Genomic DNA, 18,326 nt, shown 5'->3' with positions numbered 1-18,326 from the left:
CCCTATTCCAGAGCTCTGGAGTTTGTTAAGCAGGATAACATGACTGTGTCAAAAGCCTTTGCAATATCTAGGAATACTGCACCAGTGAGTTGACCCCGTTCCATTCCACACTGGATTTCATTGCAAACTTTTAGCAGGGTAGTTACGGTGGAGTGTTTGGGACGAAACCCAGATTGGAATTGGCTAGGGAAATTTGTCTTGGTGTAGAAATCGCTTAATTGGGAGTGGACACATTTTTCCATAACTTTGGATAGAATTGGGAGAAGTGAGATTGGCCTGTAGTTTGAGACAGTGTTTTTGTCCCCACTTTTGAAGATTGGGACAACTCTGGCAGTTTTCCAGGTCTTAGGGATATGGCCTGCAGACAGGATAGAGTTGACTATGGAAGCAATTGGTTTGGCAATGGCTGGGGTACCAAGTCGTAGGAACCTAGATTGTAGTAAGTCAGGTCCACATTGGCTGCTTAGTTTTAGTTTGAGGAGCGCTTGTGTAATCTCCTCTTCAGATACTGGGCTAAATTGAAAATTGTGGGCAGTGTTGGGAGGGGGTGGGGCTATAGGGGTACTCCCAGGATGAGATTCAAGTAGTAGGTAGTCCTTGGTTGTACTACTTGCGGGTCCTACTCCTTTCCTTTGATTAATCTGGTGCTGTTTGTTTGCACTGGTTTATCCCAGATTTGCACCTGGGAGACTTTAGTGAATTGATCCTTCTTTTTTCTGTATGTCTGTACTACAATATACACCTGAGATACTGAGCCCATAAAATGTTCTCTGCAGAGATAAAGAATAATATTGTGGTATCACTGGCATAGTGTGTGTTCTGTGTCTGTGCAGGGTCACCTGTCCCACCCAGGAGGGGGTGTCACTCCAATGCACAGGTGAGGGGGGAAACTGGCACTGCCACGGTGTATACACGTGGTACTTGGTAAGAGGGTGTGTGTATATATGGAGAGACTGGCACTGCCACAGTGTATACACGTGGTACTTGGTAAGAGGGAGTGTGTATATATGGAGAGGCTGGCACTGCCACGGTGTATACACGCGGTACTTGGTAAGAGGGTGTGTGTGTATGGAGAGGCTGGCACTGCCACGGTGTATACATGTGGTACTTGGTAAGAGGGTGTGTGTATATATGGAGAGGCTGGCACTGCCACGGTGTATACATGTGGTACTTGGTAAGAGGGTGTGTGTATATATGGAGAGGCTGGCACTGCCACAGTGTATACATGTGGTACTTGGTAAGAGGGTGTGTATATATATGGAGAGGCTGGCACTGCCACGGTGTATACATGTGGTACTTGGTAAGAGGAAGTGTGTGTATATATGGAGAGGCTGGCACTGCCACGGTGTATACATGTGGTACTTGGTAAGAGGAAGTGTGTGTATATATGGAGAGGCTGGCACTGCCACGGTGTATACATGTGGTACTTGGTAAGAGGGTGTGTGTGTATATATGGAGAGGCTGGCACTGCCACGGTGTATACACGTGGTACTTGGTAAGAGGGTGTGTGTGTATATATGGAGAGGCTGGCACTGCCACTGTGTATACATGTGGTACTTGGTAAGAGGAAGTGTGTGTATATATGGAGAGGCTGGCACTGCCACGGTGTATACACGTGGTACTTGGTAAGAGGGTGTGTGTATATATGGAGAGGCTGGCACTGCCACGGTGTATACATGTGGTACATGATAAGAGGATGTGTGTATATATGGAGAGGCTGGCACTGCCACGGTGTATACACGTGGTACTTGGTAAGAGGGTGTGTGTATATATGGAAAGACTGGCACTGCCACGGTGTATACATGTGGTACTTGGTAAGAGGATGTGTGTGTATATATGGAGAGGCTGGCACTGCCACGGTGTATACACGTGGTACTTAGTAAGAGGGCGTGTGTATATATGGAGAGGCTGGCACTGCCACGGTGTATACACGTGGTACTTGGTAAGAGGGTTTGTGTGTATATGGAGAGGCTGGCACTGCCACGGTGTATACACGTGGTACTTGGTAAGAGGGTTTGTATATATATATGGAGAGACTGGCACTGCCACGGTGTATACACGTGGTACTTGGTAAGAGGGTGTGTGTATATATGGAGAGGCTGGCACTGCCACGGTGTATACACGTGGTACTTGGTAAGAGGGTGTGTGTATATATGGAGAGGCTGGCACTGCCACGGTGTATACACGTGGTACTTGGTAAGAGGGTGTGTGTGTATATGGAGAGGCTGGCACTGCCACAGTGTATACACGTGGTACTTGGTAAGAGGGTGTGTATATATGGAGAGGCTGGCACTGCCACGGTGTATACACGTGGTACTTGGTAAGAGGGTGTGTGTATATATGGAGAGGCTGGCACTGCCACGGTGTATACACATGGTACTTGGTAAGAGGGTGTGTATATATATGGAGAGACTGGCACTGCCACAGTGTATACACGTGGTACTTGGTAAGAGGGTGTATGTATATATGGAGAGGCTGGCACTGCCACGGTGTATACACGTGGTACTTGGTAAGAGGGTGTGTGTATATATGGAGAGGCTGGCACTGCCACGGTGTATACACGTGGTACTTGGTAAGAGGGTTTGTGTGTATATGGAGAGGCTGGCACTGCCACGGTGTATACACGTGGTACTTGGTAAGAGGGTGTGTGTATATATGGAGAGGCTGGCACTGCCACGGTGTATACATGTGGTACTTGGTAAGAGGGTGTGTGTATATATGGAGAGGCTGGCACTGCCACGGTGTATACACGTGGTACTTGGTAAGAGGGTGTGTATATATATGGAGAGACTGGCACTGCCACGGTGTATACACGTGGTACTTGGTAAGAGGGTGTGTGTATATATGGAGAGGCTGGCACTGCCACGGTGTATACATGTGGTACTTGGTAAGAGGGTGTATGTATATATGGAGAGGCTGGCACTGCCACGGTGTATACACGTGGTACTTGGTAAGAGGGTGTGTGTATATATGGAGAGGCTGGCACTGCCACGGTGTATACACGTGGTACTTGGTAAGAGAGTGTGTGTATATATGGAGAGGCTGGCACTGCCACGGTGTATACACGTGGTACTTGGTAAGAGGGTGTGTGTGTATATATGGAGAGGCTGGCACTGCCACGGTGTATACATGTGGTACTTGGTAAGAGTGTGTGTATATATGGAGAGGCTGGCACTGCCACAGTGTATACACGTGGTACTTGGTAAGAGGGTGTGTGTGTATATATGGAGAGGCTGGCACTGCCACGGTGTATACACGTGGTACTTGGTAAGCGGGTGTGGGTATATATGGAGAGGCTGGCACTGCCACGGTGTATACACGTGGTACTTGGTAAGAGGGTGTGTGTATATATGGAGAGGCTGGCACTGCCACGGTGTATACACGTGGTACTTGGTAAGAGGGTGTGTGTATATATGGAGAGGCTGGCACTGCCACGGTGTATACACGTGGTACTTGGTAAGAGGGTGTGTATATATATGGAGAGGCTGGCACTGCCACGGTGTATACACGTGGTACTTGGTAAGAGGGTGTGTGTATATATGGAGAGGCTGGCACTGCCACGGTGTATACACATGGTACTTGGTAAGAGGGTGTGTATATATGGAGAGGCTGGCACTGCCACGGTGTATACATGTGGTACTTGGTAAGAGGGTGTGTATATATGGAGAGGCTGGCACTGCCACGGCGTATACACGTGGTACTTGGTAAGAGGGTGTGTATATATGGAGAGGCTGGCACTGCCACGCGTATACACGTGGTACTTGGTAAGAGGGTGTGTATATATGGAGAGGCTGGCACTGCCACGGCGTATACACGTGGTACTTGGTAAGAGGGTGTGTATATATGGAGAGGCTGGCACTGCCACGGCGTATACACGTGGTACTTGGTAAGAGGGTGTGTATATATGGAGAGGCTGGCACTGCCACGGTGTATACACATGGTACTTGGTAAGAGGGTGTGTATATATGGAGAGGCTGGCACTGCCACGGTGTATACATGTGGTACTTGGTAAGAGGGTGTGTATATATGGAGAGGCTGGCACTGCCACGGTGTATACATGTGGTACTTGGTAAGAGGGTGTGTATATATGGAGAGGCTGGCACTGCCACGGCGTATACACGTGGTACTTGGTAAGAGGGTGTGTATATATATGGAGAGACTGGCACTGCCACGGTGTATACACGTGGTACTTGGTAAGAGGGTGTGTATATATGGAGAGGCTGGCACTGCCACGGTGTATACATGTGGTACTTGGTAAGAGGGTGTGTATATATGGAGAGGCTGGCACTGCCACGGCGTATACACGTGGTACTTGGTAAGAGGGTGTGTATATATGGAGAGGCTGGCACTGCCACGGTGTGTTTCTATATTCTCTCAGACTGCGGGCGCCCGGCTGCCGGGAGTCATCGAATTGTCGGGGGGTCTCCCTCGGCCTGGGGGCGCTGGCCGTGGCAGATCAGCCTGCAGTGGGACGGACGCCACGTATGTGGGGGGTCCGTTATCTCGTCTCAGTGGGTGATGACCGCTGCCCACTGCTTCGTGCTGTGAGTACCGTGACACCAGCCTGCCTTACCGCCAGGTTAGAGCAGTACTGAGCGTGACGCTGCCTCTGCCCTCCCAGCTCCAGCTATCTGGCAGTCAGTAGATGGAGAGTCCATGCCGGGTCTGCCACGCTGCACTCCTCAACCTCGCACTCCGTTCAGAGCATCTACTACCACGGACTCTTCAGCCACGAAACCAACGACTACGACATCGCCCTGCTCAAAACCAGCCTTCCCGTGGGCTTCTCCGGTGAGGCACCTCTAGGACTGTGTGCTGCAGGGAGACTGTGCCAGGCACCTCTAGGACTGTGTGCAGCAGGGAGACTGTGCCGGGCACCTCTAGGACTGTGTGCAGCAGGGAGACTGTGCCAGGCACCTCTAGGACTGTGTGCTGCAGGGAGACTGTGCCGGGCACCTCTAGGACTGTGAGCTACAGGGAGACTGTGCCAGGCACCTCTAGGACTGTGTGCTGCAGGGAGACTGTGCCAGGCACCTCTAGGACTGTGTGCAGCAGGGAGACTGTGCCAGGCACCTCTAGGACTGTGAGCTACAGGGAGACTGTGCCAGGCACCTCTAGGACTGTGTGCTGCAGGGAGACTGTGCCAGGCACCTCTAGGACTGTGTGCTGCAGGGAGACTGTGCCAGGCACCTCTAGGACTGTGTGCTGCAGGGAGACTGTGCCAGGCACCTCTAGGACTGTGTGCTGCAGGGAGACTGTGCCAGGCACCTCTAGGACTGTGTGCTGCAGGGAGACTGTGCCAGGCACCTCTAGGACTGTGTGCTGCAGGGAGACTGTGCCAGGCACCTCTAGGACTGTGTGCAGCAGGGAGACTGTGCCAGGCACCTCTAGGACTGTGTGCTGCAGGGAGACTGTGCCGGGCACCTCTAGGACTGTGTGCTGCAGGGAGACTGTGCCGGGCACCTCTAGGACTGTGTGCTGCAGGGAGACTGTGCCAGGCACCTCTAGGACTGTGTGCTGCAGGGAGACTGTGCCAGGCACCTCTAGGACTGTGTGCAGCAGGGAGACTGTGCCAGGCACCTCTAGGACTGTGTGCTGCAGGGAGACTGTGCCAGGCACCTCTAGGACTGTGTGCAGCAGGGAGACTGTGCCAGGCACCTCTAGGACTGTGTGCTGCATGGAGACTGTGCCAGGCACCTCTAGGACTGTGTGCTGCAGGGAGACTGTGCCAGGCACCTCTAGGACTGTGTGCTGCAGGGAGACTGTGCCAGGCACCTCTAGGACTGTGTGCTGCAGGGAGACTGTGCCAGGCACCTCTAGGACTGAGTGCTGCAGGGAGACTGTGCCAGGCACCTCTAGGACTGAGTGTGCTGAGGCTACAATACCAAGCACCTCTAGGACTGTGTGCATCAGAGAATCAGCCAGGCACCTCTAGGACTGAGTGGTACAGGGTAGGACTAGTGCCAAGATCCTTTAGATAATGATGTCAGATTCATTCAGTCCTAGCGGTGTATAGTGTTATATCAGATTAAACAGATGCAGGCACCTCTAGGACTGAATATATCAGCTTAAACTGAAGTGGGCACCTCTAGGACTGGATGTGGGATAAAAGAGCAGTCATTGGGTCAGTCAGTGTGTTCTCTGGTACCTCTCTCTGTTCTGTGCCTCTCACAGATACCCCCCGGCCTGTCTGCCTGGTACCTCTCTCTGTTCTGTGCCTCTCACAGATACCCCCCGGCCTGTCTGCCTGGTACCTCTCTCTGTTCTGTGCCTCTCTCACAGATACCCCCGGCCTGTCTGTCTGGTACCTCTCTCTGACCTGTGCCTCTCACAGATACCCCCGGCCTGTCTGTCTGGTACCTCTCTCTGACCTGTGCCTCTCTCACAGATACCCCCGGCCTGTCTGCCTGGTACCTCTCTGACCTGTGCCTCTCTCACAGATACCCCCGGCCTGTCTGTCTGGTACCTCTCTCTGACCTGTGCCTCTCTCACAGATACCCCCAGCCTGTCTGTCTGGTACCTCTCTCTGACCTGTGTCTCTCACAGATACCCCCGGCCTGTCTGTCTGGTACCTCTCTCTGTTCTGTGCCTCTCTCACAGATACCCCCGGCCTGTTTGTCTGGTACCTCTCTGACCTGTGCCTCTCTCACAGATACCCCCGGCCTGTCTGTCTGGTACCTCTCTGACCTGTGCCTCTCACAGATACCCCCGGCCTGTCTGTCTGGTACCTCTCTCTGTTCTGTGCCTCTCTCACAGATACCCCCGGCCTGTCTGTCTGGTACCTCTCTCTGTTCTGTGCCTCTCTCACAGATACCCCCGGCCTGTCTGTCTGGTACCTCTCTGACCTGTGCCTCTCTCACAGATACCCCCGGCCTGTCTGTCTGGTACCTCTCTCTGACCTGTGCCTCTCTCACAGATACCCCCGGCCTGTCTGTCTGGTACCTCTCTCTGTTCTGTGCCTCTCACAGATACCCCCGGCCTGTCTGTCTGGTACGTCTCTCTGTTCTGTGCCTCTCTCACAGATACCCTCGGCCTGTCTGTCTGGTACCTCTCTGACCTGTGCCTCTCTCACAGATACCCCCGGCCTGTCTGTCTGGTATCTTTCTGACCTGTGCCTCTCTCACAGATACCCCGGCCTGTCTGTCTGGTACCTCTCTCTGTTCTGTGCCTCTCACAGATACCCCCGGCCTGTCTGTCTGGTACCTCTCTCTGACCTGTGCCTCTCACAGATACCCCGGCCTGTCTGTCTGGTACCTCTCTGACCTGTGCCTCTCACAGATACCCCCGGCCTGTCTGTCTGGTACCTCTCTGACCTGTGCCTCTCTCACAGATACCCCCGGCCTGTCTGTCTGGTATCTCTCTGACCTGTGCCTCCCTCACAGATACCCCCGGCCTGTCTGTCTGGTATCTCTCTGACCTGTGCCTCCCTCACAGATACCCCCGGCCTGTCTGCCTGGTACCTCTCTGTTCTGTGCCTCTCACAGATACCCCCGGCCTGTCTGTCTGGTACCTCTCTGACCTGTGCCTCTCTCACAGATACCCCCGGCCTGTCTGTCTGGTATCTCTCTGACCTGTGCCTCCCTCACAGATACCCTCGGCCTGTCTGTCTGGTATCTCTCTGACCTGTGCCTCCCTCACAGATACCCCCGGCCTGTCTGCCTGGTACCTCTCTGACCTGTGCCTCCCTCACAGATACCCCCGGCCTGTCTGCCTGGTACCTCTCTGACCTGTGCCTCTCACAGATACCCCCGGCCTGTCTGCCTGGTACCTCTCTCTATTCTGTGCCTCTCTCACAGATACCCCCGGCCTGTCTGTCTGGTACCTCTCTCTGACCTGTGCCTCTCACAGATACCCCCGGCCTGTCTGTCTGGTACCTCTCTCTGACCTGTGCCTCTCACAGATACCCCCGGCCTGTCTGTCTGGTACCTCTCTCTGACCTGTGCCTCTCACAGATACCCCCGGCCTGTCTGTCTGGTACCTCTCTCTGACCTGTGCCTCTCTCACAGATACCCCCGGCCTGTCTGTCTGGTACCTCTCTCTGACCTGTGCCTCTCTCACAGATACCCCCGGCCTGTCTGCCTGGTACCTCTCTGACCTGTGCCTTTCTCACAGATACCCCCGGCCTTTCTGTCTGGTACCTCTCTGACCTGTGCCTCTCTCACAGATACCCCCGGCCTGTGTGGTACCTCTCTGACCTGTGCCTCTCTCACAGATACCCCCGGCCTGTCTGTCTGGTACCTCTCTCTGACCTGTGCCTCTCTCACAGATACCCCCGGCCTGTCTGCCTGGTACCTCTCTGACCTGTGCCTCTCTCACAGATACCCCCGGCCTGTCTGGTACCTCTCTGACCTGTGCCTCTCTCACAGATACCCCCGGCCTGTCTGCCTGGTACCTCTCTGACCTGTGCCTCTCTCACAGATACCCCGGCCTGTCTGCCTGGTACCTCTCTCTGTTCTGTGCCTCTCTCACAGATACCCCCGGCCTGTCTGCCTGGTACCTCTCTCTGTTCTGTGCCTCTCTCACAGATACCCCCGGCCTGTCTGCCTGGTACCTCTCTGACCTGTGCCTCTCACAGATACCCCCGGCCTGTCTGTCTGGTACGTCTCTCTGTTCTGTGCCTCTCTCACAGATACCCTCGGCCTGTCTGTCTGGTACCTCTCTGACCTGTGCCTCTCTCACAGATACCCCCGGCCTGTCTGTCTGGTATCTCTCTTTCCTGTGCCTCTCACAGATACCCCCGGCCTGTCTGCCTGGTACCTCTCTGACCTGTGCCTCTCTCACAGATACCCCCGGCCTGTCTGCCTGGTACCTCTCTGACCTGTGCCTCTCTCACAGATACCCCAGGCCTGTCTGCCTGTTACCTCTCTGACCTGTGCCTCTCACAGATACCCCCGGCCTGTCTGTCTGGTACCTCTCTCTGACCTGTGCCTCCCTCACAGATACCCCCGGCCTGTCTGTCTGGTACCTCTCTCTGTTCTGTGCCTCTCACAGATACCCCCGGCCTGTCTGCCTGGTACCTCTTTGACCTGTGCCTCTCACAGATACCCCGGCCTGTCTGTCTGGTACCTCTCTCTGTTCTGTGCCTCTCTCACAGATACCCCCGGCCTGTCTGTCTGGTACCTCTCTCTGTTCTGTGCCTCTCTCACAGATACCCCCGGCCTGTCTGTCTGGTACCTCTCTGACCTGTGCCTCTCTCACAGATACCCTCGGCCTGTCTGTCTGGTACCTCTCTCTGTTCTGTGCCTCTCTCACAGATACCCCCGGCCTGTCTGTCTGGTACCTCTCTGACCTGTGCCTCTCTCACAGATACCCCCGGCCTGTCTGTCTGGTACCTCTCTGACCTGTGCCTCTCACAGATACCCCGGCCTGTCTGTCTGGTACCTCTCTTTGTTCTGTGCCTCTCTCACAGATACCCCCGGCCTGTCTGTCTGGTACCTCTCTCTGTTCTGTGCCTCTCACAGATACCCTCGGCCTGTCTGTCTGGTACCTCTCTGACCTGTGCCTCTCTCACAGATACCCTCGGCCTGTCTGTCTGGTACCTCTCTCTGTTCTGTGCCTCTCTCACAGATACCCCCGGCCTGTCTGTCTGGTACCTCTCTGACCTGTGCCTCTCTCACAGATACCCCCGGCCTGTCTGTCTGGTACCTCTCTGACCTGTGCCTCTCACAGATACCCCGGCCTGTCTGTCTGGTACCTCTCTTTGTTCTGTGCCTCTCTCACAGATACCCCCGGCCTGTCTGTCTGGTACCTCTCTCTGTTCTGTGCCTCTCACAGATACCCCCGGCCTGTCTGTCTGGTACCTCTCTGACCTGTGCCTCTCTCACAGATACCCCCGGCCTGTCTGTCTGGTACCTCTCTCTGTTCTGTGCCTCTCACAGATACCCCCGGCCTGTCTGTCTGGTACCTCTCTGACCTGTGCCTCTCTCACAGATACCCCCGGCCTGTCTGTCTGGTACCTCTCTGACCTGTGCCTCTCTCACAGATACCCTCGGCCTGTCTGTCTGGTACCTCTCTCTGTTCTGTGCCTCTCACAGATACCCCCGGCCTGTCTGTCTGGTACCTCTCTGACCTGTGCCTCTCTCACAGATACCCCCGGCCTGTCTGTCTGGTACCTCTCTGACCTGTGCCTCTCACAGATACCCTCGGCCTGTCTGTCTGGTACCTCTCTCTGTTCTGTGCCTCTCTCACAGATACCCCCGGCCTGTCTGTCTGGTACCTCTCTGACCTGTGCCTCTCTCACAGATACCCTCCGACCCGTCTGTCTGCCCCGATACCGCCAGGAGTTCCAGGCCACGGGCAACTGCTGGATAAGTGGCTGGGGCCACGTGAGCGAGGGGGGTGAGAACCAGCGGCGGGTCTGCATGGGGAACGTTTATCAGGGAGAAAGTAGAGACGTGAGACATACTGCAGCTAAGGATGTGAGACTATCCCTGAGAGACACATTGCGAGTCTCAGAGCTACTGCTGTTGGGTTAACCCCTTGAGTGCCTGAGGGTTCAGGAATGTATTTTTGGGGCCGCTGGCACTCAAGGAGTTAAGTACTCATTTCTATTTAGTAAATTAACAAAATAATTAGAATGAATAAATCTGTGCTGTGGGGCCTTTCATCCTCTCCCTCACCCTTATTTCTCATCTCCCTCTTCTCTCTCCCCCATGCTGCTTCTCTCATCCTCCCTACCCCCCCCCCTCTCTCTCGCATCCTCCTCTTTCTCTCTCTCGCATCCTGTCTCTCCCTCTCCAATCCTCCCCTCTCTCTCTCTCTCGCATCCTGACTCTCTCTCACTCTGTCTCTCTCTCTCGCATCCTGTCTGTCTCTCTCTCTCTCGCATCCTGTCTCTCTCTCTCTCTCTCTCTCTCTCTCTCTCTCTCTCTCTCTCTCTCTCTTACATCCTCTCCCTCTCCCACCCTCCTCTTTCTCTCTCGCATCCTGTCTCTCTCTTTCTCTCGCATCCTCTCTCTCGCATCCTCTCTCTCGCATCCTCTCTTTCTCCCTCTCCCATCCTCCTCTCTCTCTCTCTCTCTCTCTCTCTCTTTCTCGTATCCTGTCTCTCTCTCACATCCTGTCTCTCTCTCCCTCTCCCATCCTCCTCTCTCTCCCTCTCCCATCCTCCTCTCTCTCCCTCTCCCATCCTCCTCTCTCTCTCCCTCTCCCATCTTCCTCTCTCTCCCTCTCCCATCCTCCTCTCTCTGTCCCTCTCCCATCCTCCTCTCTCTCTCCCTCTCCCATCCTCCTCTCTCTCTCCCTCTCCCATCCTCCTCTCTCTCCCTCTCCCATCCTCCTCTCTCTCTTTCTCCCATCCTCCTCTCTCTTCCTCTCGCATCCTCCTCACTCTCCCTCTCCCATACTCCTCTCTCCCTCTCCCATCCTCCTCCCTCCCTCTCGCATCCTCCTCTCTCCCTCTCCCATCCTTCTCTCTCTCCCTCTCCCATCCTCATCTCTCCCTCTCCCATCCTCCTCTCTCCTTCTCCCATCCTCCTCTCTCTCCCTCTCCCATCCTCCTCTCTCTCTCCCTCTCACATCCTCCTCTCTCTCTCCCTCTCCCATCCTCCTCTCTCTCTCCCTCTCCCATCCTCCTCTCTCTCTCCCTCTCCCATCCTTCTCTCTTTCTCGTATCCTGTCTCCCTCTCCCATCCTCCTCTCTCTCTCCCTCTCCCATCCTCCTCTCTCTCTCCCTCTCCCATCCTCCTCTCTCTCCCTCTCCCATCCTCCTCTCTCTCTCCCTCTCACTTCCTCCTCTCTCTCTCCCTCTCCCATCCTCCTCTCTCTCTCTCCCTCTCCCATCCTCCTCTCTCTCTCCCTCTCACATCCTCCTCTCTCTCTCCCTCTCCCATCCTCCTCTCTCTCTCCCACTCCCATCCTCCTCTCTCTCTCCCACTCCCATCCTCCTCTCTCTCTCCCTCTCCCATCCTCCTCTCTCTCTCCCTCTCCCATCCTCCTCTCTCTCTCCCTCTCCCATCCTCCTCTCTCTCCCTCTCCCATCCTCCTCTCTCTCCCTCTCCCATCCTCCTCTCTCCCTCTCCCATCCTCCTCTCTCTCTCCCTCTCCCATCCTCCTCTCTCTCCCTCTCCCATCCTCCTCTCTACCTCTCCCATCCTCCTCTCTCTCCCATCCTCCTCCCTCCCTCTCCCATCCTCCTCTCTCTCTCCCTCTCCCATCCTCCTCTCTCTCTCCCTCTCCCATCCTCCTCTCTCTCTCCCTCTCCCATCCTCCTCTCTCTCTCCCTCTCCCATCCTCCTCTCTCGCCCTCTCCCATCCTCCTCTCTCCCTCTCCCATCCTCCTCTCTCTCCCTCTCCCATCCTCCTCTCTCTCCCTCTCCCATCCTCCTCTCTCCCTCTCCCATCCTCCTCTCTCTCTCCCTCTCCCATCCTCCTCTCTCTCTCCCTCTCCCATCCTCCTCTCTCTCCCTCTCCCATCCTCCTCTCTCCCTCTCCCATCCTCCTCTCTCCCTCTCCCATCCTCCTCTCTCTCCCTCTCCCATCCTCCTCTCTCTCCCTCTCCCATCCTCCTCTCTCCCTCTCCCATCCTCCTTTTCTACCTATTCAGTATATATATATATTTTCTCTCCCTCTTACCCTCTCTATCTCGAGATATACATATATATCCATCTTTCTCTCTCCATTTCTTTCTCCCCCACTGTCTCTCTCTTTCCCATCCTCATCTCTCCCCACCCCCTTACTCACCCCCTTCTCTCTTATCCCTCTTCCCAGGTCAGCTGTCTCCTGTTCTCAGAGAGGCCAAGGTGCATCTGATCAGTAGCCAGACCTGTAACCATTCGTCTCACTACCCCGGGCTGGTCAGCCCTCGCATGCTGTGTGCCGGGCACCTGGATGGCAAAGCGGACTCATGCCAGGTATTATACCCCGGGCTGGTCAGCCCTCGCATGCTGTGTGCTGGGCACAGGTATTATACCCCGGGCTGTGTGCTGGGCACAGGTATTATACCCCGGGCTGTGTGCTGGGCACAGGTTTTATACGCCGGACTCTGTGCTGGGCACAGGTTTTATACCCCGGACTGTGTGCTGGGCACAGGTTTTATACCCCGGACTGTGTGCTGGGCACAGGTATTATACCCCGGACTGTGTGCTGGGCACAGGTATTATACCCCGGACTGTGTGCTGGGCACAGGTTTTATACCCCGGACTGTGTGCTGGGCACAGGTATTATACCCCGGGCTGTGTGCTGGGCACAGGTTTTATACCCCGGACTCTGTGCTGGGCACAGGTTTTATACCCCGGGCTGTGTGCTGGGCACAGGTTTTATACCCCGGACTGTGTGCTGGGCACAGGTATTATACCCTGGACTGTGTGCTGGGCACAGGTATTATACCCCGGGCTGTGTGCTGGGCACAGGTATTATACCCCGGGCTGTGTGCTGGGCACAGGTATTATACCCCGGACTGTGTGCTGGGCACAGGTTTTATACCCCAGGCTGTGTGCTGGGCACAGGTATTATACCCCGGGCTGTGTGCTGGACACAGGTTTTATACCCCGGGCTGTGTGCTGGACACAGGTTTTATACCCCAGGATGTGTGCTGGGCACAGGTATTATACCCCGGGCTGTGTGCTGGGCACAGGTTTTATACCCCGGACTCTGTGCTGGGCACAGGTTTTATACCCCGGGCTGTGTGCTGGGCACAGGTATTATACCCCGGGCTGTGTGCTGGGCACAGGTATTATACCCCGGGCTGTGTGCTGGGCACAGGTATTATACCCCGGGCTGTGTGCTGGGCACAGGTATTATACCCCGGGCTGTGTGCCGGGCACAGGTTTTATACCCCGGGCTGTGTGCCGGGCACAGGTATTATACCCCGGGCTGTGTGCCGGGCACAGGTATTATACCCCGGGCTGTGTGCTGGGCACAGGTATTATACCCCGGGCTGTGTGCTGGGCACAGGTATTATACCCCGGGCTGTGTGCCGGGCACAGGTATTATACCCCGGGCTGTGTGCAGGGCACAGGTATTATACCCCGGGCTGGTCCGCCCTCGCATGCTGTGTACTGGGCACAGGTATTATACCCCGGGCTGTGTGCAGGGCACAGGTATTATACCCCGGGCTGATTGTCACGGGAGACCAAGATTTATACACACATTAATACCGGGATTCTTGACTGAGCACACAAGATGAGTAAAATAAATTGTAATTTATTTCCCTTTAAGACAAACACACAATACTTGCACAATTACACTTAATAAAACACTTACTGGGTACAGGGAACAAAATCAAATGTCCTTGGAATGAAACAAAGTCTCTGGGCACCCTTGCACGCATGCAAGTGGGAGCGCAAATGGATCTGTGTAACAGTTCCTGGCTAGGTACGCAAGCTGCCACACCTGTATCTCAGCCAAAAGGTAAAAGTTTGTTCAGTCCTTACAGGGTTCGTTCGGGAACCCTTAGCTCTAACGAATTCAAGAAGAGGGGAATGATCCTTGGTTGCGATTAAATTAACCCCTCACACTCCGGAACCGCTGATGCTAGGACACTTGATGACTTCACTTGGAATCTTGGATGAATCTAACTGGGACTAGCTCGGCAGCATGGTTATAGAATGTACAGTCCTATCCCTAACATGCGAGCCCAATCCCCTCCGTGGGATCATTTAACCCACCAATCCCTGTTCTTCCCATGCTAGGAACTACTGGCAAAGTGGCTTCATGGTTTGCACAGAGCATGTGCCAAGGTGACACCTGAGCCTTTTAGCATACCAGGCCAAACCTCCTACCTGGGGACAGTAAGTCTGGGATTTGGCTACCAAGTGTGACTGCCCATACTGTGTAGCAGAATAAATGAGTGCAGAATAGTGCAGTGCAGAATAAATGAGTTCTTCAGTATTAGGTGATACCTTTTTTATTGGACTAACAATTGATGTCATAGGACAAGCTTTCGAGAGTTATCCTCTCTTCAGGTCAAGCAATACTGATATACAAAGGATTCAATGGCTAAAACAGTGTAGAGAGAGGAAAAAAAACACAACAGATATTTACTGTAGATAAGGTAGGGTGTTAAGTGTTTGAAGCCAGGGGACAGTGTCAAAGGAAGGTGGGGAGGGGGAGGGATACTGTGGGGGGGGGGAGAGACAGTGTGGATAAAAATAGAGGCAAGCAGGATAATTACAAGCAATTTTGATAGGGTGTGAGAAAACCCATGTCCGCATTAAGTCCTTTGGTTTTGATGTCAAAGAGTCTTATCATTCTGAGTTCAAATGTTTTCCGTTCTTGGGTGCTTTTAAACATTCCATTGAGGATTTTGATTTTTAGATCATTTATGGAATGATCTGGTTGTGAGAAGTGATGTCCCACAGGTGAGCAGTATCTTCCTTCTTCGTGATGGAGTATAGAGTGTCTGTGCATATTCATTCTTCCTTGTAGTTTTTGGCTGGTTTCCCCAATGTAGCAACCTTGGTCACATTTGTTGCATTGAATCATATTCACTATATGCCTGGATGTGCAGCTGTATGATCCTTTAACATTGAATGTTCTATGGTTGTGACTGGCTGTGGGATCTTGGCAAATATGTTTGCAGAGTTTGTAGCGCTTGTTGCTGCACGGTTTTGTGCCATTATCCATGTCTTTAAAATCATTGTGAAGTTTTCTGCTGACTAATTTCTGTTTGAGATTTGGTGGTTGCCGGAATGCAAGAATGGGAGGTTTGGGAAAGATTTCTTTTAAAGAAGAGAGGATAACTCTCGAAAGCTTGTCCTATGACATAAATTGTTAGTCCAATAAAAAAGGTATCACCTAATACTGAAGAACTCATTTATTCTGCACTATCGCAACTGGACTAACACGGCTATTTTCTGCTATATATATGTAGCCAGGTCCCCCCTCGCGCACTCACCCCCTCCTTCCCCGTTGTAGCGCGCGGTGTGGATGTGCGGCCGGTTGCCATGACGCGGTCGGGCGGTTGCCGGGGACGCGATCGGGCCGGTTGCCGAGGCCGCGATCGCGTTGCTGGGGTCCCCAGGCGGCCGGTGAGCAGGGCGCCGCCACGCCTAGTGCTGTTGCGCATGCGCAGATGCAGGAGACAGCGCGGGAGGCCCCAGATAGCTCGCGCATGCGCGAGAATAGACTGCCAGCCCCCAGGGTGCATAGGGGCAGAGACACCTGACGCCAGGGAGCCAATAGGGCTGAGGGATTTGCCCGGGAAAGAAGAGATACTTTTTGCGGGGTTTTGCAGTCACGCAGGCAGTCAGGATCCAGACCAGCTAGGGGTAAGAGGTGATGCAGGGGTCAGTGACCCTCTGCATTAGGCCAGCAGCCCCAGGCCCCCAGTTAGGTCCTGAGTCACTTAATAGCTTGTGGAGTATAGGGACAGGCCCTAGATAGGGACACTGCCCCATTTATTGGTAGCTTAGTCAGGGACACAGTGCTAAAGCCGTGCGGCCCTGCGAGGTGGGTTCTGGGCTCAGAACACCATCAAAGACCCTGGGACTAAGGTGATATTATCAGCGCTGGAATTCACCCAACGCGGTGTGGAGGACAACGTCGGATCGGGCGGATCTCCGGTGATATCGCGGTACCCGTGGCTGGAGCCCGGGCAGGTAACCTGCAACTCACGTGCACCAACCAGGCCTTTCACCAGACATAGTGGCTGCGCAGTCACACATACACATGCACAGTGGTATTTGACTTTGGGGGTGCGAGACATTTGGGTGGGGGTTACTGGACACGGGGTGGGATCACTCTGTGGGAGGGTAGCGTCCGCCGTGACGCCTAGTGTGATTAGCGTCCGCTGTGACGCCAGAGGTGGTAGCGTCCGCCGTGACGCCTAGTGTGATTAGCGTCCGCCGTGACGCCAGAGGTGGTAGCGTCCGCCGTGACGCCCAGAGTGGTTAGCGTCCGCCGTGGCGCATGAAGGTTGTGTTGATGTATGTAGATATAGTTGGTTATGCAGTAAAGCCAGTCCTGTTTTACATTCGTTCGCTTTGTGTGGTTGTTTCCTGTGAGGGCCTCCTCCCACTCCGTTGGGATCCCTCCCAGGTGGAGGCGTTGCACCTAGAGATGTATAAGATGTATGTACCCCAGGTTCCCCGTGGCGGAAGCTCAGCCCTCCTGTGAGCCAACAGGTAATGCACCACACCTGAGTAACCTTGCATGTTCCTACACCTCCACAGTATTATCTGCGAGTGGGTGGGGGAAAACCCATTACATTTGGAGGCGCTGCTGAGATCAAGTCCTGGGGTGCCCTGTTCCGTTTTTTTCCTAAATTACCCGATTCATTTTCATCATGTCCGTGCCGTCACCGCAGGATGTCCATGCCTGGGCCTTAGCGCACCAAGTATCCCCAAGGCGCGCGGTTGCAGTGACCAGGGTAGCACTTGATACAGACTTATCTACAGTGCGCACGCAAGTAAGAAGTTGCCCGGGGTTGGCCACCGCCCGGGTGATAAACTATAAACTGGATGTTGCTGGCCGGGGTATCACCTGTCTCCTGTTCACCATGAGTGACATATGCTTAGAAACGGCCCCCCATGTATTAAACCTACCCGAGCCCTCCGCAGAGGACTGCCGCATGATCTACGCTGACTCTCAATCTCCTGAAGAAGCGTCCACTAGTACTGGATTACACCCGAGCCAACGAGTGACCAGTACGCCTCACCGGGTGGACCCTCCTAGGGTCTCTTTCACCCCAAGCGGATTAGGAGGTACCGCCAGCTGGGCAAGGAGCCCGCTCATCCCACCCAACCCTGATCAACGGCCTGGCGGGACCCCAACCATGCCTAGCGTAGGAACTGGGAGCAGTAGTCAGGCCCTTAGTGGGAATCTTTCCGTGAACACGATAGCCTCCCAACTAGTAGAAGCTGTAACCATTTCGACCCAAGCACAGAACTACCGGAAACTCAAGGCCTTCTCTGGGATTCTGCCGACGCCCACGGGAGAAGAGGGGATCGAGGCATGGAGGGACCATACGCTTCAAATCATAGAGGAGTGGTCGTGTTCTGAAGCCAGCAAGAGACAAATACTGGTCGAGTGCCTCCGAGGCCCCGCCGCTCGGCTAGTGCGGACGCACCGGAGCGTGGAAGGAGAAGTTACTGCCCAGGAACTAGTGGAAATGCTAATTAAATCCTTTGCCAGAAAAGACGACGAAGATGAGCTACTGGCTCAATTCAAAGCCCTCCGACAACGTGAAGGACAAGAATTATCTGCCTTCGTTTGTGACCTACAGCTGTCCCTGGGCACCCTCCTGGACAAGCATATCATTTCCGCGGCCGAAGCGGACCGCTACCAGTTCAAACAGCTACTCAAGGGGTCATTGCCTGACCACAACATAGCTATAATGATGCGGGCCGCCCCGGTCGCGGCAGAATCCCCTAAATACGGGGAACTAA

At 54.3% G+C, this 18,326-nt stretch overlaps 1 protein-coding gene across 1 annotated transcript in view; it reads left to right on the top strand.

Moving 5' to 3' along the window:
- Positions 1-18,326, top strand: part of LOC142498176 (transmembrane protease serine 5-like) — a 112,827-nt gene that overhangs the window by 47,328 nt on the left and 47,173 nt on the right. Inside the window, exons 8-12 of the mRNA XM_075606687.1 lie at positions 834-877; positions 4,379-4,544; positions 4,622-4,791; positions 10,243-10,338; positions 12,709-12,851. Of these exons, the coding sequence (XP_075462802.1) occupies positions 834-877; positions 4,379-4,544; positions 4,622-4,791; positions 10,243-10,338; positions 12,709-12,851 (619 nt within the window). The remainder of the gene's footprint in view (positions 1-833; positions 878-4,378; positions 4,545-4,621; positions 4,792-10,242; positions 10,339-12,708; positions 12,852-18,326) is intronic.

Source organism: Ascaphus truei, chromosome 6 (genome assembly GCF_040206685.1).
Source record: "Ascaphus truei isolate aAscTru1 chromosome 6, aAscTru1.hap1, whole genome shotgun sequence".
NCBI classification, from domain to species: domain Eukaryota; kingdom Metazoa; phylum Chordata; class Amphibia; order Anura; family Ascaphidae; genus Ascaphus; species Ascaphus truei.
Note: the sequence above shows the minus strand (reverse complement) of the source record. Positions and strands in the feature narration are given on the sequence as shown.